Source organism: Penicillium griseofulvum (assembly GCF_001561935.1).
Source record: "Penicillium griseofulvum strain PG3 chromosome Unknown contig_80, whole genome shotgun sequence".
Lineage (NCBI taxonomy): Eukaryota > Fungi > Ascomycota > Eurotiomycetes > Eurotiales > Aspergillaceae > Penicillium > Penicillium griseofulvum.
The window spans coordinates 2,281,210-2,307,557 of record NW_024467471.1 but is presented as its reverse complement, the minus strand read 5'-3'; the positions used below and the strand labels follow the sequence as shown (position 1 = coordinate 2,307,557).

The 26,348-nt window shown below is 49.2% G+C and overlaps 9 protein-coding genes across 9 annotated transcripts; 7 read left to right on the top strand and 2 right to left on the bottom strand.

The window, feature by feature from the left end:
* Positions 1 to 708: 708 nt before the first annotated feature.
* On the top strand, positions 709 to 2,204 carry PGRI_018670 (mRNA-binding protein NAB2; the record flags this gene model as incomplete). Its single annotated transcript, XM_040789580.1, has 2 exons — positions 709 to 1,112; positions 1,178 to 2,204. 2 exons carry the CDS (start codon positions 709 to 711, stop codon positions 2,202 to 2,204), a joined length of 1,431 nt encoding a protein of 476 aa, XP_040646533.1.
* A 432-nt stretch (positions 2,205 to 2,636) lies between these two features.
* hem14 (oxygen-dependent protoporphyrinogen oxidase) lies at positions 2,637 to 4,599 on the top strand (the record flags this gene model as incomplete). The annotated part of the gene is made up of 3 exons (XM_040789579.1): positions 2,637 to 2,939; positions 2,990 to 3,706; positions 3,781 to 4,599. The coding sequence occupies 3 exons, from the start codon at positions 2,637 to 2,639 to the stop codon at positions 4,597 to 4,599; spliced, it is 1,839 nt and encodes a 612-aa protein (XP_040646532.1).
* Positions 4,600 to 5,185: 586 nt separating this feature from the next.
* PGRI_018650 (putative RNA binding protein Pym) lies at positions 5,186 to 5,830 on the bottom strand (the record flags this gene model as incomplete). The annotated part of the gene is made up of 1 exon (XM_040789578.1): positions 5,186 to 5,830. One exon carries the CDS (start codon positions 5,828 to 5,830, stop codon positions 5,186 to 5,188), a length of 645 nt encoding a protein of 214 aa, XP_040646531.1.
* A 303-nt stretch (positions 5,831 to 6,133) lies between these two features.
* On the top strand, positions 6,134 to 6,657 carry PGRI_018640 (cytochrome b-c1 complex subunit 9; the record flags this gene model as incomplete). Its single annotated transcript, XM_040789577.1, has 4 exons — positions 6,134 to 6,142; positions 6,302 to 6,387; positions 6,469 to 6,517; positions 6,601 to 6,657. The coding sequence occupies 4 exons, from the start codon at positions 6,134 to 6,136 to the stop codon at positions 6,655 to 6,657; spliced, it is 201 nt and encodes a 66-aa protein (XP_040646530.1).
* A 633-nt stretch (positions 6,658 to 7,290) lies between these two features.
* Positions 7,291 to 13,780, top strand: PGRI_018630 (putative ubiquitin-protein ligase E3 component (UBR1); the record flags this gene model as incomplete). Its single annotated transcript, XM_040789576.1, has 2 exons — positions 7,291 to 13,366; positions 13,530 to 13,780. The coding sequence occupies 2 exons, from the start codon at positions 7,291 to 7,293 to the stop codon at positions 13,778 to 13,780; spliced, it is 6,327 nt and encodes a 2,108-aa protein (XP_040646529.1).
* A 940-nt stretch (positions 13,781 to 14,720) lies between these two features.
* Positions 14,721 to 16,355, top strand: PGRI_018620 (uncharacterized protein; the record flags this gene model as incomplete). The annotated part of the gene is made up of 2 exons (XM_040789575.1): positions 14,721 to 14,875; positions 14,942 to 16,355. The coding sequence occupies 2 exons, from the start codon at positions 14,721 to 14,723 to the stop codon at positions 16,353 to 16,355; spliced, it is 1,569 nt and encodes a 522-aa protein (XP_040646528.1).
* A 5,383-nt stretch (positions 16,356 to 21,738) lies between these two features.
* On the top strand, positions 21,739 to 22,638 carry PGRI_018610 (uncharacterized protein; the record flags this gene model as incomplete). Its single annotated transcript, XM_040789574.1, has 1 exon — positions 21,739 to 22,638. One exon carries the CDS (start codon positions 21,739 to 21,741, stop codon positions 22,636 to 22,638), a length of 900 nt encoding a protein of 299 aa, XP_040646527.1.
* A 418-nt stretch (positions 22,639 to 23,056) lies between these two features.
* Positions 23,057 to 25,333, bottom strand: PGRI_018600 (SNARE-binding exocyst subunit SEC6; the record flags this gene model as incomplete). The annotated part of the gene is made up of 1 exon (XM_040789573.1): positions 23,057 to 25,333. The coding sequence occupies one exon, from the start codon at positions 25,331 to 25,333 to the stop codon at positions 23,057 to 23,059; it is 2,277 nt and encodes a 758-aa protein (XP_040646526.1).
* A 221-nt stretch (positions 25,334 to 25,554) lies between these two features.
* PGRI_018590 (mitochondrial 54S ribosomal uL30m domain-containing protein) lies at positions 25,555 to 26,145 on the top strand (the record flags this gene model as incomplete). The annotated part of the gene is made up of 1 exon (XM_040789572.1): positions 25,555 to 26,145. One exon carries the CDS (start codon positions 25,555 to 25,557, stop codon positions 26,143 to 26,145), a length of 591 nt encoding a protein of 196 aa, XP_040646525.1.
* Positions 26,146 to 26,348: the final 203 nt, after the last annotated feature.

The window sequence follows — 26,348 nt, the reverse complement described above, 5'->3', positions numbered from 1 at the left end:
AGCTTTTTTTTTGCCTTTTCTTGACGTCGACCTATCTACACAGATATCTGAGAAGACTACCGGAAAGACATCACAGCGCCGCTTATGCAGCCTAGGATTCGTCCACGGGTTTCTACATACTTCTCTTTGTGGACATAACCCCCATTGACCCCATTTACAACAAAACAGCTCAATAGAGTAGTAGCGGAACAATAGCCATTGTGAATATATAAACCCAGAAATTGAGTAGTCACAAATTCCACTTCTTCTTATACCTTTCAACAGCTCATCCTTTCTATCTCTTTCACTTCTCTATCAAATCACAATTTATTAAAGTAAGGACTCTTTTTGATTGATATACCAAATCAACCTTGACTTGCGCATGCAGGTTGTTTCCAAGGTTGGCACTATCTGTACTGCCCCACCTCACCGCCAACCAGCCACAACCACGTGATCAAACATCCGTTTTGGTCATCGGGTCATTAGCTTAACTTCAATCTGCTTGCTGAATTCTTGCTTTCTCTACCAGAACGTGTTATTGGTCTATCAGCATCAGCTCTAACCCCAACTCCTGCTGCATACCGTTTTCATCGCATCATCATTGTTAGTTGCGCCGATAAGATCCGAAACGCCTTTATCGGGTGGCGCAAGTTCTTTTATCAGCACTGGTCTCTTTGTGAATTTCTCACCACTCCGTCACTTTTCCCTGACTTCACAACCGCCTTCGCCATGCTTCCTCAAATCGCTCTAGAGACTCCTCTTGCGCGAGCAGTCGCAAATGTTATCCAACCAAAGTTGGTAGAGATGGGCTGGAGTGATGGCCAAGAGTCACCACTGATCGAATACATCGTTCTCATGCTGGTCAACGGCAAGACCGAAGAACAAATCGCCACCGAGCTCTCAAACGATTTTCTTGGCCTCCAGGAAGGTGACACTGCGGCCCTCGAGTTTTCACAATGGCTTTTCGCTCAAGTCGAGATTCTCAATCAACAAATCAATCGAGTCGCCCCAGCATCGGCCGCTACTACCACGGGCCAGTTGAACCCTTCAGCGATGGAATTCGACAACTCAGCTCAGGCGATAGCCACCCATGGTCAGGATTCAGAGATGGGTGAGGCCGGAGTCGAGTCAATGTAGGTTTTTTTTTTTTACCATTCCTTTCTATTGTCTACAACATGCTGACAGTGCTTCTCAAAAGCCCCACCGGACCGAGAGCGATGCGTAACGGTAGAGGTGGCAAGGGAAGGATGTTGAACCAAATCAACCGGAACCTGGATCGTGGTTCGGATGCAGCTCTGCACCGTGTCCGCGGACAAGGAAACGGGCGCATCGGTAACAATGGCCGGGGCCAAATGAGAGGCGCCGGACAGCAAAATGGTCGGGGTGGCCGCGCTATGGGAATGGCAGGGAACCCTATGATGCAGATGACCCCCGAAAACCAGATGCAGCTTATGTCGATGTTGGAAGAACAGGCCCGGATGATGTCTCAATTCATGCCTGGCTTCATGCCTCCCGCTGTTAACCCCGCTTTCCAAACTGGTTCTCAGAACGCCCCTCAAGGTCGTTCGCTCTTCAATCGGGTCGAGCGAGGTGGCCAGCGTGGAGGAAAGCGTGGCGGCGGCTATAACAAACCGAGACACGCAGAAGGAGCAGACGTGGATATGGACGGCACAGCCGGCGGCGAACAAGACGAAAGCAACCCCGACAGTGTTTGTCGCTTCAACCAACGATGCACGCGCCAGGATTGCCCGTTCGCCCATCAATCACCTGCCGCCCCCGAAGGTACTTCAATCGATCCTTCTGATACTTGCTCATTCGGTGCAGCTTGCAAGAACAAGAAATGCACCGGACGCCACCCTTCGCCAGCAGTGCGATCTGCCCACCAGGCAGAGGCCATGTGTCGGTTCTTCCCTCACTGCACCAACCCCACCTGTCACTTCAAACACCCAAGTATGCCAGTCTGCCGCAATGGAGCCGACTGCAAGACCGAAGGATGCAAGTTTACACACATCGAGACTGCCTGCAAGTTCAATCCCTGCCTGAACCCCAAGTGCACCTACAAGCACGCCGAGGGTCAGCGCGGTGCTTACACCGACAAAGTGTGGACCCCACGCTCTGGAGAACATGTCAGCGAGCGCAAGTTTGTTGCGGATGAGGATGGGCCCCAAGAGTTAATCAAGCCGGATACCGAGGAGAATACCCAGACCCATGTGGTGACCGCGTGACTCCGCCTGACATGACAAAATGAAGAAAAACCACTGTTCAAAACCTCTAAACCCAGAAAAACAAATATCCCACAACAGTCTGTTTCCGAAGCGAAGAATACCATGTACGATCCGATCTTGATCAATGAACGAGGAATGGAGGGAAGGGCGTTAATACTCTTTATGCATTTTGCTTTTGTTTTCAGATACTATTATCTGTCCTGTTCATAGATTCCCCCGATCTTCGCAAGAATAATACGAACGCGAAATAAATTCGCGAATGTCTCATGAACCCATTGTGCAAGCTTGTAGGATTGTAGGGACCAGAGCTCCAGGGGCTCTGTCCACCTGGGCACCCCGCGTAGCTTAAGTAAGAACGGAAGCTTCCGAGGATCTTCCCATTTACCTTCAATTCTCCAACTCCCAAACCAAACATTGCTCTAATCAGTAAAGATGCGGCTACCATGTGTCTCTAAAGCATTAAGAGCAAGAAAAGGGCAATTGAATATCCTCAATGGCCAAAGACGCACATATGTTGCCGCCGTGCTTGGTGGTGGCATCACCGGCCTTACAAGCGCCTGGCAACTCGCGCAAGACCCCATGTGCCGACAAATCAACCTGTTCGAAAAGACGGACCGGCTCGGTGGCTGGATTGACTCTGAAATAGTCCCTGTCGATGGTGGCAATATCGTGTTCGAGTATGGGCCGCGGACGTTAAAGAGCTCGTTGCCAGGGTCACTCCCTCTGCTTTACCTGGTGAATACTGCTCCCATCTAAATAGCTCAATATGCTGACCCTGTCGGAAGGCTACAAATCTAGGCCTGTACAAAGACCTCATTGTTACCCCAAAGACGAGCCCCGCGGCCCAGAATCGCTACATTTACTACCCGGACCGTCTCGTTCGCTTGCCGGCGCCAAAGCCTGAACTTTCGTTTCGGGAGAACGTTGAAAGCTTTGTGAATACTATGCAGGAGCCGCTATTTAATAAATTTCTTTCAGGAATAGCAAAGGATGTCTTCGCTCCATCCCGGCACCCAACTGAATGGGCGGAGGATGAGTCTGTCACAGAGTTCATTGGACGTCGTTTTGGTGCCAATGTTGCAGATAATCTAGTCTCCGCTGCGTACCACGGAATTTATGCTGGTGATATCGATCGATTGAGTGCCCAGACACTGTTAGGTAGCATCCGCAACCTTGAGGGTGGTATTGGGGGTATTGGTGGGTTTGTTTCTGGTGGAGTTACGGCATCTCTTATCTCCAGGTCGATCTCGAAAACAAAGACTCGAAATATGGATGATTTTATGGCCATAGATGTCATACCCGCAGGCCCTGAATTAGTGCGCCGTCAACACGATTTAGAAGTCCTTGCGGCTGGAGCTAGTACTTTCACCTTTAAGAGGGGAGTCAGTCAGCTTGTTGAAGCTCTGATTGCTTCATTGAAAGCGACCGGCAAGGTCAACTTCCGAATGAACACAGAGATCAAGGCTTTGAGTCAAAGTGAACTTGGTTCTCATAATATTGAGGTATGTTAATTCTGCACTGCTACGCTATATCTCTGGACTCCCTGGGCCCCAGGAGTGATGCTGACTGTCAATAGATGGAATATTGGTCACCCAGGCACGCTGCATTCAAGACGTTTGATTATCAATATGTCATTTCCACTATCCCTCCAGTTGCACTTGCAAACGTCATGCGCAAAACCAGTGCTAAACATGCCACGCCTGGCGACTTGACCCCATCCCTACTACGCAAACAGGACTACGCTGTGACCGCAATGGTCGTCAATCTCTACTATACAAATCCCGACATTCTGCCCGTGGAAGATGGCTTTGGATACCTCATACCACGCTCTATACCTTACGAGCAGAACCCAGAATGTGGACTTGGCGTCATTTTCGCCTCCTCGTCTAGTGTAGGGAACGGAACGGATCCGGAGTCTTCTGAAGTCAACCAAGACTCCGCACCTGGAACGAAACTCACTGTCATGCTAGGTGGACATTACTGGGATGGCTTCGACGAGTATCCAGACCATGACACCGCAGTAAAAATGGCCCGCGACATGCTCAAGAGACACCTGAATATCACTGATACCCCGGCTGCCACACGGAGTCGTCTCCAGAAGGATGCCATTCCCCAGTACACAGTCGGCCATCTCGACCGCATGTATAAGCTGTCGGATACAGTTCGCAAGGAGTACAACAACAGGCTTATTCTCGCAGGAAACTGGTATAATGGCATAGGTGTGGGCGAATGCGTCAAGCAGGGTATCCTATCTGCCACCTACGGCATCGGGAGAAACCGGCTCAATGATCAGCCTAGTCCGTGGCGTCCGTGGACTTCCATGAATTATGACCGCTGGGAACTAAAGGGCGGTGTTGTGATGTCTCCTGTTCGTCTGGTTGACTCCGAAGTCTGATGCTATATAGTCATGAGTGGTCCGTGTGGTTTGCCTAGTTGCACTTGGGAATGTAAACAAGAGAAGGTCTAGGCAATGTACAATAAATGTTTCTTTGTAATAATAGTATTTTTCCTGTGGAAACTTGCAAATTGACGGCATCGGCCGGATATCAAATGTTCAATTTCTAATGTCTAAGTTAGGTTCCAGCCCATGGTCGGTCCACAAAAGATTGAGTTTGATCCATTTGTGAAGTCTGTTGCCGTCCTCTTGATCCCATTAGTGTCAAGGGCGAGATCACCCAGACCCCTGATGGAGGGGGTGGCGGAGAGATGTGACAGTATCCGGAGTCCCTCACAGGCGAAGCGATGGGCGATTGGAAGGCGGGGATCGATTGACTGCAATTTGCCCTGCCATAGGTATCTTCTCACACCCACTTCCAATCACTTGCCATGATATAGGATAGTTTGGTCGCTCCCAACAGATATCCCAGGATGCTTGCAGGAAGTCCCGATGACAATAATATGCATATTAGCATATACTTGACACATGGATATGGGATATTGAATTTGATCTGAGCCCGCGTGTAAAGGTTCAGAAAGAGCATTCAAGCATTCTCATTGCTATCACCATCCTTTTTGTCACCATTGGAGTCGAAGCCCAACATATCTAGCTGCCGAACAAGTTCCTGAATTTTGATGACTTTCTCCAACTGCTCGGGCAATAGCGCCTCTCCCTGCTGTTTCTTATCGCGTAGATCCCGTGCCTGGCGGAGCTTCTTCTTCAGGTTGCGGGCTTTCTTCTCCCTCTCGGCTTCTGGATCAATAAGCTCTTCGGCAGGCTTTTCTTGCTTCTTAGGTGCGGGTGCGGGGACACGCCAGTTGCTTGACTCTGCGCCCTTGCCCTCCGTGAGGGGACCGGCTTCTTCGTTTTCCTTTGCATTACGCTTAGCCTCACGGCGTTTGGCGTTCTTGTTGCTGGCCGCAGTGGTAGTGGTGGCTGTAGGTATTGCTGCGGTCTTGGTCTTGTCTTCGGTGCTCAATGCTTCCGCACCCGGCACCCCACCTTTTGCGCGGCTCTTCCATGCTGCCGCAGCTCGGTTCTTGTAAAGTTCGATATCCTCGGGGGGTTTGTAGCCAGGGCGCACGCGGATCTCCTTGCGTTTAGAACCGTCGGCACGGACTGAGGAGGGAATGTATCGTTCGCCGGTTTGAGCATCGGTGGTGATGCCGGACCTAGCGACGTTGGACATTGTGGGTGGTGTGTATGGGTCTAATTTGTGAAATGAACCTCGTAAAATACAGAATATATGATAGCAACTTGACAGAGTCAAGCTCCAAGGCAAAGATCAATATCTTTAGAGATCGAAGGAGAAAAACAACACGAACATTGAAAGTTGAGTGCGGAAGGCCGGAGGCTCGGCCAATCAGCGGACCGGCAATTCCCGCAGATTCAGCCTTCGCAACTTCAACCTCACAACTTCAACTCTCGTTGCCCCATCCTCCTTGTCCAATCCTTTAATTTAGGTCGTGTGCAAACACCCCAATCCCTCACAATGGCCGGCGTATGTCTATACTCCCTTCTCCCAGTACTCCTATCTGCACTACGTCCCGTACTGACTTGACCTCTCGCATGACAGCTCGCAAACGTTATCTACTCGCATGTCTCCCCTCCCTAGGTCCTACGATCGCAATCGAAATTCTTCAATTGAAATCTAACCGAGGCACTCTTCGCTGTGTTTAGGACCTTCATCCGCAAGAACACTGTTCTCCTGACCACTGCTTTTGCCGGCGCCTTCGCCTTTGAGCTGTGGGTTACATCCAATCTCTAAGCATGTTAAGACATGCTATACACCTTAGACAGAATACTGACCATTCAATTCTAAAACAGTGCCTTCGATATCACCTCCAACAAGGTCTGGGACAGCTGGAACCAGGGCGTATGTTAACCTCTCTTCCGATCCGATGGACTACAATACCCGACCTCGGGAGCCTAGGACCCATGCTGACTCTATCTCTACAGCGCCAATGGAAGGACATCAAGCACCGTTACATGGTTAAGGAGGAGGATGACGAGTAAATGGACCGACCGAAAGTGATGTTGGGTATATTTTACCGCGGGTAAAGGGGCACATGGGAAAAGCCGAAGCCCGTTATTTCTCATCCCATATTGGGCTTGTACGCGATAGATGGAAATCTGTATTTTGACTTTCAACTTCTTCTAAGACTTCAAATATTCAGTGGCGCCTTTGTAGATCGTAGTGTGGCGTTTTATTGTGGCCGGTTCCATCGATGTCATAAAAATGTTACCTTCCTACCTTCCGGTCTCAACAAACACTCTTAATTTCTTGTTATTTTTCTTTTTGAACCTTTAGAATCTCCACATTTAAATTTGAATCGCGTATGACTTCACCGTATCTGTGCTGATTTGCTCGCCTGCATTGGTCCACCCTCACCCGTTACTCTCTCATCTTTCCCCCCACCAAAGTATCAGTGTGTGAGCAACCTGAACTAAATCTGAGAATCCTAATCGATCCGGACGATCTCTTGAATCTTAACTTAAAAATTTCATTTCCGCCTGCGTACCCGCGAAGAAACCACCTGCATCGGACTATTACTACCTCGAGCGCATTGTCGCGACAACGGCGTTCCGTTCCATCACTCACTTGTGATTGCCCGAGCGGCCGCTACGACCCGGCCACAACGACAAACCATGCTCATGCTTGGGGGGTGTGAGAAGCTACTAGGCGATGGTCTTCTCCGTTTACCCAAGAAACACAACTTCCGTTATGGCCCGGCTGCCGAGAAGGACCTGCTAGAGCTTCTCTTCCGATCGCTCGTTGGACATGACAATGATCTAGTACAACAGCTCTTCCCAGAAGGAACTCCCACCGGGCCATGGAAACTGGCTGAGGCTCAGGGTGCCCGGGAAGGAGCTGAGTACAGTGAAGCAGCGCGGGGCAAGCGCTGCGGTCATATTTTCCGTGCCGGGGAAGCCACATACCGATGCGTGACATGTGCCGCGGATGATACCTGCGTGTTATGCAGTCGATGCTTCGATTCCTCGGATCACACCGGACATCAATATCAGATTTCGCTTTCCTCTGGAAACTGTGGCTGCTGTGACTGCGGTGACGACGAAGCATGGCGGCTTCCGCTGTTCTGCGCAATTCATACCGATAGTGGCAATACCAAGGGCAAGGAACGAGCTCAACGGGTACTGCCCTCTGAGCTTGTGGCCTCGATCCGCTTGACTATATCCCGTGTGCTCGACTATTTCTGTGATGTCATCTCTTGCTCCCCGGAGCAGTTGCGCCTGCCAAAGACTATCGAGGGCATTAGGCAAGATGAGGAGGCATCTCGTTTGCGTCCCGACTGGTATGGTGCTGGTGATGAAGAGGAGGAAGAACCTGAATTTGCGGTTCTGCTGTGGAATGATGAGAAACATACAATCCGCGATGTCTCTCATCAGGTCACACGTGCTTGTCGTGAACGGGATAGCTTTGGTGTTGCGCGAGCTCATGAAACAAACGATATGGGCCGCAGTGTGATTAAGTATTCGAAGGACCTGAACAGACTCTTGGGTGTTTCTAAGATAATTGAGGAAATTAAGGTCACTGTCACAGTGCGCTCCGCGCGCGATACTTTCCGTGAGCAAATGTGCGCAACGATAGTGGAGTGGTTGGCCGATATTGCTGGCTGTGAAATCCTCGAGGACAATGAGATTTTCAGACAAATCATCTGCGAGGAAATGCTTTCGCCCTGGAAAAAGGGCAGTGGTGGATACAACGAAGATATCGGCATGAAGGGCATCGACGATCATCAACGGACTGAGAACCTTCCAGGTCGCACACTCATGATTAATGTGCCTAACCATGGTCAGGTCTTCTTGGCTGCTGACGATGATGATGATGACGATGACGATATTCTTGACGACGATGTTATAGACGAAGATGAAGACGAAGACTATGTTGAAGCGCACGACGCCGACGATGAAGATGACGATGAAATGGACATCGAACTCACTCGTGACCAGGAAGAAGACGAAGATATGATCTTGGCCGGTGCCGACGAGGAACTTGCTCTAGCAGAGCGCATTCTCGCTGATCTTACTGGCACGCAACCACCACCCCGACCAACACCGGCTCAACCCGCAGATCGGTCCTCTGCCGATCGAGGCCCGTCTGAATCTCAAAGTCCTGGCCCTGAATCCGCCCCCACTGGCTATATCCCTATCCCCAAGACCCCTGGTTCGAACCGGCAAAGGCCTTCAAACACAGAAAGTCATTGGCAAGTCCGGCCTTCCCTCCCCGCTCCAGGTGAGAAAGTACCTCCGTATGAAGACCTTTGGCAGCGTACTCGCCTAGACTGGCTTGTGCTATACGACTTGAGGTTGTGGAAGAAGACACGAACCGACTTGCGTGATCTCTATATCAGCACTGTTGTCAATGTTCCTCAGTTCAAGCGCATTATGGGTCTTCGTCTGTCTGCGTTGTATACGGCTCTGGCTCAACTGTATCTCATCGCGGATCGAGAGCCGGACCACTCGATTGTCAACCTTTCATTGCAGCTTCTCACGACCCCATCCATAACTGAAGAGATTGTTGTGCGAGGAAACTTCCTCACGAAGGTGATGGCTATTCTATATACCTTCTTGACCACGAGACAAGTCGGTGAACCACAATCCGTCAATCCCAATGCCACGCTGGCATTTGATGCTGGCTCGGTTACAAACAGACGTCTCTACCACTTCTTCCTTGACCTCCGATATCTTCTCCAATCCGAATATGTCCAGCACCGTGTGCGGACTGAGGAACAATATCTTCCTCAATTCCTTGACCTCGTCAAACTGTCACAGGGTATTTGCCCTAATGTCCGCGCTGTTGGTGAGCACGTTGAATATGAAACGGATGCTTGGATTAGTGCGTCGATCCTCATGCGAGAGATCAACCGGCTTTGCCGCCAATTCTGCGAGTCTTTCCGCGACCCTGAAATCGACAATGGTGATTACCTTCTGAGGGCAATCGAGACCACCACTACCACTGCGATTCTCCATTCAGCTGGTCTAGAGCGCAAGCGATTTGACCAGGCAGAGATCAAAGATGAAGTCAGATTTAAGCTGCTGCCACCTTTCGATTTTGAGGTCGGCGCCTCTGGCCAAGTGCCCTGCCATCGTGTCGTTGAATTCGTGGTGGAACGTGGATCTATCAGTTTCCATCATGCCCTTCATTACACATTGTCGTGGCTCATTGAATGCGGACGAAACATAAGCAGTGAGACTATGCGCGACGTCCTCTTTGACGCTGCCAATGTGGCGAGGAGTAAGATCCATGCTGCCAAGTCTGCCAACCATAGTAAAGTTGATGATGTTTTGCTTACCCTTGGACCCGAGGACTTGCTTCTGACCATGTTTGACTATCCGCTTCGAGTATGCGCTTGGCTAGCCCAAATGAAGGCTGGCATGTGGGTTCGCAATGGTCTCAGTCTTCGGCATCAAATGTCGCAGTACCGTGGAGTCTCTTCTCGAGACTTTGCCTACTACAGAGATATCTTCCTTCTCCAGACTGCCCTGGTTACTTGTGATCCTAGCAGAGTCCTTGCTTCGATTGCACACCGTTTTGGTATGGTTGAGTGGATGGCTCGGAACTACATGCCCCGTCCTGGATATGAAGATACCCAGATTGTGGATGTGGCAGAGGAATTTGTTCATCTACTGGTGATCCTCCTGACTGACCGAACATCTTTGACTGCCATCGATGACAGCACTCACCTCACCCACGAAAACATTAAACGTGACATCGCTCATGTCTTGTGCTTCAAGCCACTCTCTTTCTCCGACCTCTCGACTCGTCTCAGCGACAAGCTTCTGGACTCGGACATGTTCCAGGATGTGTTGGAAGAAGTCGCTAACTTCCGCCCGCCCGAGGGCTTGAGTGACTCTGGTACTTTTGAATTGAAGCCCGAGTATATTGATCTTATTGATCCGTACAGCGCACACTACACAAAGAACCAAAGAGACGAGGCAGAGAATATTTACAAGGAATGGATGGCGAAAAAGACAGGCAAAGATGCCTCTGATATTGTTTTCGAGCCGAAACTTCGACCCATCAGCTTCGGCGTGTTCTCAGATCTCCCCCGATTCGCCGGAACGATGTTGTTTGCACAGATTGTTCATCAATGCTTAGAATATGTTATCTCATCGAAAGAGTGTACACCAACCATCCCGCCGACACGAGTTGAGACTTTCCTTCAAGTCATTTTGCATCTTATCCTTGCAGCAGTGTTAGAAGATGATTCCGAGGAAACTGACATGGTAGAAGAACATTCCAATTCATTCAACTGGAATGCTTTGTCAAAGGCCCGAGAGATCAAGGCTGGCCATTTGACTATCGTCGGTTTGTTGGAGAGAATTTCAGTCACGACTGAATTCACTGCATCTGGACCTAAGATCAGACACATACTCAAACGTCTATGGCAAAAGCGTCCTCGCACATATTCATCGGCAACTGCGTCGCTCAAATTCCCCTTCGACCGCATCGATACCAACTCTCCTGCAATTGATGCAGACAACGACAAAGAGGCCAAGAAGAAGCAAGCACTGGAGAGACAGGCCAAGGTTATGGCGCAGTTCCAGCAGCAGCAACAACAATTCCTGAGCAGCCAGGGTAATATCGATTGGGGCGAGGAAGACTTCAGCGATCTGGAGTCCGAGACAGGCGCCACCCCAGAAAAGAAGCTATGGAAGTACCCTAGCGGAACATGTATCTTGTGTCAGGAAGAGACCAACGATTCGAGACTCTTCGGTACATTTGCCTTGGTTCAAGACAGCACTATCCTACGACAGACCGATATCAGGGACTCCGATAGGATTCGTGAGGTGCTCAGAACCCCCACAAGTCTAGACAGGTCCGCTGAAGAATTGCGACCATTTGGTGTATCAGGAGAAAATCATACTACCATCAAGCGTCTTGATTCTTCTGGTGGTGAAGTCGTCAGCGAAAAGGTTGGACTGAGTAAAGGTTTCAACGCAAAGAGCACTCTTCGTGGGCCTGTGACTACTGGCTGTGGGCACATAATGCATTACTCCTGTTTCGAGCAGTACTATACGGCGACTCAGCGGCGACACACCCAGCAGATCGCGCGTAACCATCCCGAGAACACTAACCTCATGGAATTTGTCTGCCCTCTCTGCAAAGCTCTCGGAAATGCATTCCTCCCTATCACCTGGAAGGGCAAGGAAGAGTCTCCACTAGTCCCGCTCAGTCCCTCTGAATCATTCGACCAGTGGATCCAATCAGGCCTCAAGCAAGCTTTGAACCAACAGCAAAACTTCCCAGTCCTCATGGAGAAGGAGAAGGCTTTTTCTCAGCCATACACTGACATTTTCATTGACTACTTGTCTAAGACACTGGTCCCTCCGCTTTCCAATACTATTGATCAACTGAGGGTCTCGCCTTTCCCAGCAGCTGCTCCCTCACAATACATCACGCCAGCCCGTATGCCAATGCCAGGTGTTTTCCCTCCCGCCGAAGACCTGTCGCCTTCCAGTCCACTTCAACAGGTGCCGAGTCCCCCGGACAGTCCTATGTCTGAACTGCTGCAGATTTACAGGCGGCTCAAGAAGACACTCAAGATGAACCATGTCAATTCGATGTTCAACAACACTTCTGAAGCGAATAGTAGTGAAGATCTTGTACATACTGATTCCTTAATTCGCAGCTTTGGTTTCAGTATTGCTGCAGTGGAGATCGCGCAGCGTGGTGTTGAGTCAGAGCCTGGCTCGACTTTGCTCGATACAATTCCTTCGTTGACGCTTACCCATCTGCGCGTTCTATCAGAGACGGTGCTGACATATGCTGCTGTTGGGTGTCTTCACTCAACGGGACCATCAAAAAGCCGCCCAACGAATGAGTTCCAGGAGATGCATCGCCAAAAGATTTGCCAACTACTTGTCGGGCACCCTTGTCTGAGTGGCACAGCTTTGCTTAATGATGTACGCAACATCGAGCCTCTGCTAGCTGTGGATACATTTGTGTTCCTCGCAGAATCGTCATTGTCTCTGCTTCCAGTCCTTCATATTGATATCAGGCATCTTGTGCGGATGTGCTTTGTGGCTGAGATTGTTAAGGTCGCTGTCACTTTCATTCTTTGGCCACTGGGTCTGAAGGAGGAGCTTGCTACCCACCCTGAGGACTATAATATGGCCCTCGATATATCTGAAGAGCAATTCGGAGTGACCAAGCAGTTCTTCGACTCGATCGTTGCTGAACTCAAGGCGAACTCTGTCGGCCGTGCCGAGGGCTCCTCCTTCCCCGCTGAGAGTGGCTACGTCAAAGATGGAGAAGAGACTGCCACTCCCAACGTTATTACTGCCGTCCGGCGACTTGTTACGAGCTACGGGCTTGCGTTCCTGCGCAAAGCAGTTATACTTCTTCATGTTCAGCACGGCGTCGAGTTCCCCAACACAGGATTCGCCGACGTGGAGTCTTCTGAGCTTGAGCGCCTGACCAAAGCACTTCATCTGCCTTCCATTGATGAGATTCTTATGTCCGTCAAGCCTGCACGCAAGACAAACAGTCCCTTCGACGCGGTCATTTCAGGCTGGATCTTCCACTGGAACGCCTCGCGCTCAGGCATCCGCTTCGAAGATCACCGTCTCTGGCCCAGTCTGTCGCACCCTGCTATCTTTGAGCTTGTTGGTCTGCCCAAGTACTTCGATAGCCTGATCGAAGAGGCAAACCGTCGCCGCTGCCCCAATTCCAAGAAGGAGCTCACTGATCCCAGCATCTGTTTGTTCTGCGGAGAAATATTCTGCTCACAGGCAGTCTGCTGCATGGCAAACAAGCTTGGCGGCTGCAACCAACACCTTAAAAAGTCAATACACCCCCGTACTTCGTTTGCAAGTACTCTCCAGCTAACAATTGTTTCATAATAGATGCGGTAAAAACATAGGTCTTTTCCTCAATATTCGCAAATGCACAGTTCTCTACCTGCACAACACGAACGGCTCTTGGCATTACGCGCCCTATCTCGACCGCCACGGCGAAGTCGACCCCGGTCTCCGCCGCAACCGCCAGCTTATCCTCAATCAGAAGCGGTACGACCGGCTACTGCGCGATGTCTGGCTATCCCATTCGATCCCTGCGACTATCAGCCGCAAGCTGGAGTCAGAAATCAACAACGGAGGGTGGGAGACCATCTAATGCACTCAAAAATACCTAGGGTTTACTTTTGCAGTTGCTGATGTGCATTCGCTTAGATTTTTTACAGTTTGAATTTCTGATGGCGAAATGGAAACGATCGCGATTGTGTGTTTAGCCGGTTCGTTTCGTTCTCTCCTATGCATTTATACAATGTTTCTGTGTCTCTTTACTGTATAGCGGGCATGCTTTTTATCCATGGGTTCATTTGGTAGTTATGATTTCATAATGCCAGGTTATGTTCAACTCGAATTTGGGTTGGATTTGTCAATGTATTACTACTACTCGTTCCCCGGGACTGTTACGCGACTTTTCTTTGCCACGTAGTATATTTTTCCCTTGTGTATCTACTGAGTAGTCAAAATCCGTATTTTGTTTCCTGCGCTCTCCCTCAGTTCTTTGATAGGGTTTAAATGCTGAGATTCTTAAAGATTCATGAATCCTGGGTGTAGACTTTTCACTGAATGATGTGTCTCAGATATATATCATTTCTTCTTACTGCTTTTTTTTTTGCATGAATGTGTAGCTATGAATATATATTGCGGCCCAACATAGATTACACACATTCTACGTTGTCAACACTTCTTAGACCGGCCCACTTATAATATATAATGCACCAAACTGTCCAAAGTAGCACTCAGCTAGGCAATGCGCCAATGTCGCCAATGACAACTAGGCCAAATACCCACTTGTCCATTTTAAGATACTAGGAAGCTGCCATTCATATAGACAATGCAAAATAGAAATAGAAAACAGAGATACATAGTATGACTTGCCCAAATTGCCTTTGTAATGAAATGCCTGTCCTACTTAGGGCAACCTTGGAAATTTCCCAATGTGATAAGGTTCAGATAAGTCTTATCTTCCCAGTGCCAAGCCGGATCTTCACCTCTTGACATGAGCCTTTCTTAACTTCAATCCGAAGCAACTTGAGCTCGCCAATATGAATAACGAGCAGTTTCGTCGGCTAATAGCCGAGCAGTCATCATCAAAACCTACAGGCCAGAGCCCAGCGCCTCGTCGCGATGCATCGCTTGGCGGCGCAACCCCGGGCGGGTCCCTGGGATCGCGAATGCGATCCAGTATTCCCATGACTCCGTATGTCGCTTGATTTGCAGATTGCTTTGATTACAAAGGAAGCTAACAGATGTGTCATAATTATAGACGCTCAGTCACTGGTGTGAACTTCGCCCGCCAGCTTTCCGAGCAACGTCACGAGGGAAACCGACCTTCCAAGCGATTCAAGTCTTCCGCTGCACCCAAGGGTACCTCACTACCGACTGGCTATCAGGATCGTGCACAACTGCGCAATGCAGAGGACGAGAGCAGTACAGGCCTAGAGGCGCGCATCAAAGCACTTGAGGATATGGTGAAGTTGGGACAAATCGACCAGGCTACATTTGACAAACTCCGCCGAGAACTCGGAGTGGGAGGTGATATTGAAAGCACACACATGGTTAAGGGACTGGATATGGATTTGTTACGAAGGGTTAGAGCTGGCGAGGATGTGTCGAAAGCGGCCGAAAAACCTGCGGCGCCCGCCGAAAAAGAAGACGTAGATGAGGAACTCGAGCGTCTTGTGGAACATAAAGGACTCGAGGAGCTTGCTACTGCACCCAAGGAAAAGAAGGAAAAGAAGAAGGGCACTATGGCACCACCACCTGCTAGGCCCAAGACCCGCGATGAAATCCTACGGGAATTGAAGGCAAGCCGGGCTGCTGCCGCCGCGCCTCCTCCGCCGCCTGAGTCTGTACTTGGCTCAAAATTCAAGAAGCTGGGCGATGGAAAGCCTGAGAAGAAGCGGTTTGTTGAATGTGACGAGACTGGCCGTCGACGCGAAGTGCTCCTCATCACTGATGCGCAAGGAAACACGAAGAGGAAGACTAGGTGGCTTGATAAGCCGATTGAAGCGCCTGTGCCTCCTGCGAGTGACCTTATGATGCCCGATAAAAGTCTCACGCCCCTCGGTATGGAAGTCCCAGCTGATATTGCTGCCCGTGCTGCTAAGCAAGCGGCACCCGAGGATGAGGATGACGACATCTTTGCCGGTGTCGGTGATGATTACAATCCTCTCGCTGGACTCGAAGACGAGTCATCGTCTGATGAAGATGGCGAAGCGGCAGATCCGGCTACTCGCAAACCTGAGAAGGCTCCTGTCAGCGAAGAGGGAAAGAAGCCTGTCACCTCTGAAACAGCACCTGTGAGACCCAAGAACTACTTTGCGACTGGGACCTCGGCCGCAGCACATGAAGAGCCTGTCGACCGATCCAATCCCCTCACCAAAGACCCGACCATTCTCGCTGCCCTCAAACGAGCCGCAGCCCTCCGACAGAGCTCTCCCTCTGCAGAGGGCGAAGCAGACCAGTCTTCCGATACAGCCGTTCGTCACAAGCGCTTTATTGAAGAGGCACGCCGCCAAGAGGCCATGGATGCCGCAGATATGGATATGGGATTCGGAGGAAGCCGCAACGAAGACGGAGAGGAGGAGGACGATGGTCCTCTGCTCGACTTTGACAATGACGAGCGAGGCGGGAAAAAGAGAAAGCGTGGTCCTAAGAAAAGGAAGGGTAACAAATAGAGCGTCACAGATATTATGCGTGTTGTCGAGGGTCGCAAGAAGGAGGCTTCATGAGTGTCATTGCCACAAACGCCATGTATTGGGTAATGTCCTCTACATGTTCTTTCTGCTATGAAATCGGCATTTGGAACTATTTGATACCCTGTTATGCTACGCGTTCTACTTGTCTATCAAAACTCATCGTGACGCGGAGGTCATGAAGTCACCTCCAGCATTTACAAACTGTTTTATTAATTCTATTAGCCTTTTCTGATCTTTGCTGGATATCTTTCTTAGCATGTAATCAAGACTACATGGCACATCGTATCATTCATTCTAAGAACGTTATATGCAAGTAGTCGTTCGCTTAACTACCTTTGGTGTTGCCGATGTAGGACTTGACCGTCCAGTTCGTTCGATAGAGAGGATGTTGGGTAGAGACATCATGTATAAGGGAATGCCCCGACATCTTTCTGGGATCTTGCTTTACAGTATTCTCCGCCGAATAGTCCCGTGGACACCTCCGTCACCATTTCCTAAGTGTTATTTGTATAGCTCGTTCCGTCGATATCTTTGGTGTCGGACTGTGAGACGGGTCCAGGACGAAGTTACCTGGCTAATGTGGCTATGTGGTCTTTTGGGCGTTTTCTCCCTCTACAGAAGATATTGCGACACGCTTCCTGAGTAGGCTATACATAGCTGCATATCTTATAATACTATACAGAACATCAATATATGTAGGTAGATATCAATATCTCATCGGGATACTAGACACTTTAGACTCCTAGAGCTTCTTGAATGTTGTCACATTTCCTCAGGTTGATCTTCTATCCAACCAGTATCTCGAGACATGGTACATGTAAACCTAAGGGTAGTACCTTCCCTATTTTCTCCTTTCCCCAAAAAGGAAGGAACCCCCAGCCTCAATCTCCTCAACCCTTAAATATCCTCCTCTGGTTTCTTCTCTTCTCTTTTTTTCTTTCCTCCTACACCTATCTTCCCCCCATCTTTTCATCCAACTTCCATCCACCTTTCATCAATTTTCCATCCACCTTAAGGGGATTTGGATTTTTTTTTTATCATTCATGCCTTCATGACCATCTTCTCTTCGTGACTGTCTCTTTTTTTTTGTATCTCTACAACGTGTCTCATCATGATTCTCTTGGTGACCACCACCTAGTCACGTCACATGGACACTCATGTGTACATCATGAGGACTGGGCCTATCGTGAAGCTACATACTTCAGGTGAGAACTCCGGCGATCCACTGTCAACTCGCTCGCTACTAGCTAGTTCTCAAAGCTGTTTCATCCTTCTGGGTGCCTTACTTTCAACAGCCGGTCCAGCATTTTCTACTGGCGAGTCCATTCCAATAGAGCTTCCAATCTTACACATCCGTGCATCGGTCATCCGCAAACTGCATATACAGGTGAGACTCCTGAGCGAACAGCACATATGAAGGAGGTTGGTAACCCCCAACCAACCTCCATAGATAGTTAGATAGTATTTTGCGATGATGGGATCTCACACCAGCTTTTGCTGACGCTTGTTGGTTTTTACCAGGAACACCCGATTTGACCAGACCTGTCAGCTTGAGCCCACTCCCAAGGGAACTTCCAGTGCAGTCTATCTCGCGCATCCATGTATCGGAAACCCACAAGCTGCAGATCCACCTTGCGACTCAGCGATATGCACCAATGCTTCTATCAACACAGAACAATCGCGCACTTCCACATCTTCAGGTGAGTTTTCCTGAGCGAACGACATATAAAGGAGGTTGGTAACCCCCAACCAACCTCCATAGATAGTTAGATAGTATTTTGCGATGATGGGATCTCACACCAGCTTTTGCTGACGCTTGTTGGTTTTTACCAGGAACACCCGATTTGACCAGACCTGTCAGCTTGAGCCCACTCCCAAGGGAACTTCCAGTGCAGTCTATCTCGCGCATCCATGTATCGGAAACCCACAAGCTGCAGATCCACCTTGCGACTCAGCGATATGCACCAATGCTTCTATCAACACAGAACAATCGCGCACTTCCACATCTTCAGGTGAGTTTTCCTGAGCGAACGACATATAAAGGAGGTTGGATACCCCCAGTCAATCTCCATAGATAGTTAGATAGTATTTTGCGATGATGGGGTCTCACACCAGCTTTTGCTGACGCTTGTTGGTTTTACCAGGTATTCCTGCCTCTATTGCATCCACTCCAGCGACTCAGCGACGTACACCAATATTTCCATCGACACAGAGCAACCGCACACTCCAACATCTTCAGGTAAGATCCCTGAGCGGACAACCCATGGAAAGGAGGCTGAATACAACTCGAATGGACAACCTCCTTAGCCCAGCCTCCTTAGATAGCTAGATAGAGTTCTGCGATGACGGTTCCTTACCAGCTTTTGCTGACGCTTGTTGGCTTTTAATAGGTATTCCTCCGTGTCTACTCCAGCTTTCTCACGACTCAGCGTTTACGACTCAGTGATGTGCATCAATATTTCCATCAACACAGAGCAACCGCACACTCCAGCATCTTCAGGTAAGGTCCCTGAGCGGACAACCCATGGAAAGGAGGCTGAATACAACTCGAATGGACAACCTCCTTAGCCTAGCCTCCTTAGATAGTTAGATAGAGTTCTGCGATGACGGTTCCTTACCAGCTTTTGCTGACGCTTGTTGTGTTTCCAGGTGTATGCCAACCACCAACCCGGCAAAATCTGTTCACCAGCTCAATTTGGTTGCAATTTGGTCGTGATTTCTGCTCACCCGGGCAGCTCGGTATCTGATTAGACTTCATCGAGTATGTCTTATCCACTGCACCCTCAAAATCGTACAATGGGCTAACTATGGCTAGATGTGTTTTCTCTGAGCATATCTGACTCTTTTATTCTCTTCTCCGAACACTTGAGACTCCCTCGCAGCTCTGGTTACGACCAGAGAATGATGTGACGCCTTTCCTGCGTTGTGGATGCCGGTTCGCTGCCGGGCCACAGTAGCCTTGTGGTTATTATCCGATGTCGTCTTTACTTGATCCTCAGGGGGAGACGACGATCAGACGCTGGAGGCCTGTCCTATTTTGCTGCACCCACTCATCTCGAGGATAATCTACAAGCGCGATGAAGTGAGTCCCCGAGGTTGGCTGGAGGGTGGGGCTTATCTCGGTCGCTTGCAAGATTTTCCTTGGGATAGGCTGGGTGGTCAGTAGGGGGGACTGCGCGGATCCGTTCTCTGAAAGTGTGTCCTCAGCTCCAGTAAAGATTGCAATGAATGACTTGGACAACGGGATTTAGGACACGGAAAGTCAGCGTTGTGATCAGCTGGGTGCGGCTAGGGACAGACCTTCAGAGATGGTGCTTATTTCTCCAATTTCTCTGGAACTTGGTATTTTCCTGTGGAACATGGTATTTTCTTGTGGAACATGGTATTTTCTTGTGGAACATGGTATTTTCTTGTGGAACATGGCTGTCGCTACCATTCAATGGTTGTTGTGGACAATACATGGACTTCATCATCAAATCATTGTCTCAGACATCTGGCATTATCCGTTATGAGACCAACCATCTATCTGTCTTCGAACTCGAAACTGCAATGTGGAGACAGCACTGCAACATAACTGGACGACCCCTTGCATCACAAAATGTCACCCCAAAATGAAGTCAAAAACACAAGAACAAAACCGAAAGCAATGCCGTCACCACCAGCTACGGGAAAAGCCGACAGCAGAAGCGTCTCCAACACAGCACTTTTCGAACATTTATGGTTTACCGATAGTACGCCACGACCCCAGGGGGCTAGTTATTTGAGCAGTGTCAATACTTCAGAGGGTGACCTGGCAATGAGCGAGCTCATCGAGCTCACTGAGAAAATCATGGAATTTGATGACCTGGTGGTGACAGCCACACAGAGGCGGAGTTAGGACACTCGGGAGTCAATGCGATGGAATTGAAATTGAAAACCATACAATTTGACCAAAGAACTGAGCATGTCCCTTCGAGAGAGTAAAATAAGTTCAATATCCATTCTTTGTTTCTCACTTGTAGGCATAATTCCACTAGTGGAAGATGTTGGCTTTCATGTTTCAACCACAATTATTATCTACCTATGTAGGTATCTAGGTAGTTGACTCCCTGTTCTGATCTCCGATTTCCCTCCCTAAACTATCAGACCAACACCACTTAGTGCAACAGGATGAGATACCCACATTACCGTCTATGAATTGTCTATGGCGAAGAACATCGGAGGACAAGGCAAGTACTTCCCATCAAACGACATCAAACATTGGGTAGTGAAAAGCCAACTAGGTCACGAACAGGTCGACACTTTACCCTATATCCCCATATATATAGAAAAGCGCGCTTTCTAGAATATGGGTGAAGCCTGTAACACCACCAGCAGTATTGCCAGCGGTCATTCTGAAGTTGACGAATTAAGCGCAATTCCGAAACTGGTTCACGCCACATAAGCTCATAAACCCCCATTTTACGCACCCGAAGGAACGCCTGGTAACAAGCGAAGATATATTTGCAAGTTAACGCAAAGCAAATTTGATCCGAGACCCAGAGGCATGTAAACAGTATTTCCAGGATTTCTGGTGGAATCTTTTGAAAATGATCGACTGCTATCGGTTTGGTCTTTGTGGTTCGATACCGTTGGAAGATGGATTTAATCTTTGGAACTTCACCCATAATTGATATTACAGATACAACAAAATAGTAAGATGTGAGAGTTAGAATAAATTCGACTGTTTATTTACGTTGGTAGTCGTCATCAATTAGTGTAGTATCCATGGGTTTATACTATAGGGCTATACCGTTCCCTCTATGTGTTTATTTTGTCTCCTCTTCAGCCCCATATCACCAGATCATATGAGAGGGGGCCAAAATACTTGGTGATTGTCACACCTGCAAAAGCCATATTCATTAACTATAAACCAGTATCATGATATTCTCGTTAGTATATGAGTAGAGAGAAATAAATTCTCATGTGGTTGATACAAGGTTGTGGATCCTGGTCCGTGCGTCGGCTTTGACTTCGGATTTCTTCCTGGCAACTATCCAGTGGCAACTTCAACTGCAAACATTTGTTAACTTCCATGCTATCACGTTCGTGGAAATACAGGTGCATCATGACAGACACCACCAGCCTATCAAGGCATCAGCCTCGCAAACCACATCCCCAAAAATGGCAAAAGCGGCCACAATTGACACATTTTCTCTGTCTCCCTCTTGTAAACACCACATCGCTGCCACAGCTAGATACATCGCTCGCAGCCTTCAAAACAGCTCATCTTGAACCTGCGCCAGGTTCTCACTCATCCAATGGCCAAGGAGACTCTTCCTGCCTAGGTCTTCCCAGCAGAGCCTTTCGTCCACTGGGCACACTTCACCTTACTCTTGGGGTGATGAGTCTCACCAATAAAGAGCGTCTCGATCAGGCTATTGATTTTTTCCAGTCCCTCGACCTGGCAGAAATAATCAACGAGGCAGAGCAAGTCACCGCTCACACACAACAAAAAGTTGCCCTTCGTCAATCATCACCCTTGACAGTTTCTCTCGAGTCATTACATGCTCTGCCGCAAGGAAAGTCAGCAACTATATTGCATGCCTCCCCGGTTGATTCTACAGGTCGCTTGCTTCCATTTTGCATAAAGCTACGTGACAAATTCATTGAGGCTGGTTTCATCCAGAGTGAGCCCGACAGAAGACCAAGAGGAAGACAAAATCCTCGCTTTGTCCAAGACAGCCCTCAAGCCTCTGAAGCCACGATTCTTAGCGATGTGTCTTTACAACAACCCAAACCACGACCCCTCCTCCTGCACGCGACTATTGTCAATACCATCTACGTCCATGGACGGCAGAACCAGAGCAAAGATGCCAACGGCAACAATTCATCCAAACGTCTTACGTTTGATGCTCGCAACCTGATTTCACATTATCGTAATTACTACTCTGATGACAACAGAACTATCCCGTACCGATCACCTGCTGGGTCTTCTGCAGACATTAGAAGTGAACCCTGTGCAGGGTCTTCGCCAATCCCCGATGCAGACATTACTTCCGAGGATAGAGGCCATCCGGCCCATTCTCTTCCACCCTCACGGGGCTACCCTTTCATTTGGGCAAAGGAAATTCCTCTGGATACTATCTGCATTTGCGAAATGGGCGCTAAGAAATTAGACCCTGGTGTCCACGACCGTGATGGTTTGAATGAACGGCTCGGCGAGGAATATACAGTTATTGCAGAACGGAGTCTCAATCCAATACTGCCATCACCTCCCTTGTCGACCGAAACGCCCGCATAATACATTTCCATCTAGCAGAAAATGGTCAATTGGGGATGATCTATAAACTTAATTTATCTTGGTCATATTTATGAAACTGAATTGTTCAAGATATTTGATTCCATTGCTGTGCTAGTGATATTAATGAGTAGGCTAGATCCCAAGCCTGCTTGGGTTGTGGATAGTACATGTGGCTAGGATTGCTCATCATGATATGAGTTGCGTTAGAGTGCAGCTCGGCCTTGGCTGAGCAACGAAGAGAGGACTTCCTGAGACATGTCTACGGGATTTTGACGGAAAATTGAAAGCCAGATGGCTAGGACATCAATCCGAGCCTTGTGACAGTGGGACTAATAGGGCCGAGCGTGGTGAATTGCGCTAAGACGAAAAGGGAACGCGAGTGTGGTTGGGAAATTCCACACGGTCATGCATCACGAGATTATCTCAACCGACTCATGATGGTTTCCTGTCCCCGTTCAATAGACAGCTCCGCGGCCTTGGCCTTGATGGCAGTGAGCATGCTGCGCTCGAAATCATCACGGGTGCGCAGCACAGCCTCAACCCATGAAAGCTGCAGATCCCAGTACTCAAGCTTGAATGCTTCGTAGACCTCTACAAGCGCAGGGCCCTTTTCAGTAGCAAGGAGGCGAACAAGCCAATCAACCAGCCGCCACTTCTGCTTGATAGTACCCTCAAATGAGTCGGGATACTTCTCAAAGAACGCAAATACGGTGAGAACGTCGTCCTTGAACTTGTCTGTGAAGGGGTCGACATGGCGGCGGAACTTAACACCCTTGTTGCGCACCGCGGACAGGTACCTCACTAGCAGCTCGTCTGAGAGTTCCTCGACTAGGATCTCGGCTAGAGATGGGTGCAGCACGGAATTGTAGTCCGCCATGTAGTCTTCAAATGTGGAGGTAATACGTTTCATAGCGAATTCACCGTACCAGCGGGATGTGTAGAAGTCTGGCAGGACGGTGTCAAGATCGACCCGGAAGACCAAGCCCACGAACTGCGCCAGGCAGTGCGTGCTCAGATCCACATAGCCATCGCGCAGTGAATCCAACTCGATAGTTGCCGTAGTGCCCATGTACTTGGGTGTGACCATAGGCTCGAAATCGGACTTGAACCGCGTCAGGTAGCCGAACTGGTTGCCCTCTTCGTTGTCGTCGATGCAGGAGATCTGGTCGTTGGCTATGCCGATTAGCCAATCTTGCAGCAGCTGCACGCCTTCTTGGTCTGCGCCTTCTGCTTGGTACTTTGAGCATTCTTCGTCCACGAGTGCCTGCCATGAACTCTGTCGGCTCTTCAAGGCCCGGAACATGGCATCAATGACACCCTCTACAAGGTCTGCGCGGTCTGATGCCCCTGATGCCATGACTTGTTCGTGGAGCATGCGCCACATGTCGGCCAGGGTCTTGGTGCGGAAGTGGCCTTCTGCGTTGTTGTCTAGGGCATCTGCGGCACGTTCCACGAGAGACTTTTTGTCTGCGTTGAAAATGCGGTCCATCCATTCTTCGACAGCGTTGATGATGACGTTCTGCCATTTTCGGACTAGTTCTGGCTCCCGGTCGTCGAGAATGTTGGGTTGGAGCTCCGTCGATGTCCAGCCCAGCTTCTTCATCTTCTTGTAGTACTTGTCACTCCAGTGGATGATGCTGAGCAGATTATCGGCTGGGAGCTCGGGGTCATCGATCATCCTGAGCAGGAAATCATGCATCATTTGATGATAGATATCGGTGTATGTTTTGAATATCTTCCATTTCTTCGGGACAAGGCTCTGCATGCCTTGCTTGACCGTGAATAGATCATTGAAGTACCAGCGGAATTTCTTTTCCAGATTTTCTGGATCTGCAAGGAAGTTTTCAAGGGTCTCTTCAAATTGGCCCTGGGCGTAAAGCTCAATAGCCTGGATGAATTTATCCTTGTAACCCCGAACAGTCTTAGGACCAATATTCATAGATTTGAAACGACTTGCGAGGTCCTTGTGGTCTTTCTGTGCCTCTTGCAACGCTCTGACTGTATCATCATTTTTCTCCTCGTTCAAGACAACAACGGCGAGTCGGACAACCATGCTCTTGTTGTCAGCCTGCACCAAGGGAATGAGGTTCATACAAGCCGTTCCAAGGTGATCATCAAACCACTCAATAACAGAATCCAACCCTTCAAAGTACTCCGTCAGAGTCTCTTCGGAGCTCCGATCCTTCGCCTTGCGAATCTGATCCAAAGCTTCATCACGGAAATCCCTTAACCGCGAGATCTGCATGTGAGCCCGCAGAATATTAGGCTGATTCTCCATATCGTCATCATCCTCTTTGAGCAAATCCTCCACTTCCTGAATATCCGCGCCGAAATTCTCCAATCCTCGTTTCATCATAAGTGTAGCATCAAAATGGCGTTGGATCCGCGCAAGCTGATCAATCTGCGCAAAGTCCTCCACACTATCCTGCGACTCAGCGCACAGCTTATCGATGCCCTGAAGCTCATCTTTTGTTTTCGAGACTTGTCGTTGGCCCTCAGTCAGAGCTGCAATGCTGCGTTGCACAGCCTCCAGCTGGTCTCGGAGACCTTCACGCAACCGTGAATCAACTGCCGTCTTCTTCCGCAAGTATTCCGCTTTGAGACCGGCGATCTTATCGAGATCTTCCGGGTGTCGTAGGAGGTCTTCGAGTCGCGGCAGGGCGACCGTAGGATCAATATTACTGGCTTGCGCCATGGTCACGGTATATGTCAAGTAGCTCGTGATACCGTCGTTCTGGTTCAATCGCTCGAAGCTTAGACGAGGGGTGAGGTGTCAACAATGCGGGCATGTGGCGTTGCCTGCAGGAAGGTAGTACACAGCAGCAAGCTATGATATAAATCCAAGTACTGTTACACCGGAAACAGCGCAGCCCATAGTCTCAACTTTCAAACGTGAAATAGTATATCAGCTACCACATGCCGATTGTCGTCGCTACTGTCATCGGATCCCGGCAGAATATACACGTGACCCACCGCCTTCTAATTGAATTTGCGGGATCGCGATCATCTACAAGTCCGCGACGTTACTCCGCCAGACTACAGGATCAATTGTGCTACAGATACCGGCTGCAAATTCTTATCCGCCGATACTCCGGTATCCTCCTATATCCACCGCAGTCCATTCCACATATTCCAAGTCCGATTCCACGGCTCCGGACAACCTCCAATCCATACCGTCGAAAGAACAACATCCGAATATCAGATCCCTCTCAATCACAATCCAACATGTCCTACTTTCGCATCACCCTCATTCGCTCCGCAATTGGACTCCCGCGCCGCTCAACAGACGTCCTCAAGGCGCTCGGCTTGAAGAAGCGTATGGCAACAGTCTTCCACGCCGTCTCGCCCTCCGTCGCGGGTCAAATCATGAAAGTCAAGGAACTCGTCCAGGTCGAGGAGTGCCAGTACCGCCTTACAAAGCAGGAGGTGCATCTTGAGCGCAAGCCCGATCCCGGATATTATACCGAAAAGAGCTGCAGTGAGCAGCGAAATGAGCTCCGTTCGTGATTGTTTTCAATGATCTTCGCGTGCAATGGGGATGATTTTCAGACTGATTTCTTTCGCCGGTCTTGAAGACTAAGATGAGATCTAAGTGTTTTGAAATACCTCTCACTCGGACAATTGATTGATCGAGTGTGTCCTCTTTTTTCTGTTTTGGCTTTGCTTGCATGGAGCGGGTTTCTTTTTTCCTTTTTTTGGTCATGTACTCT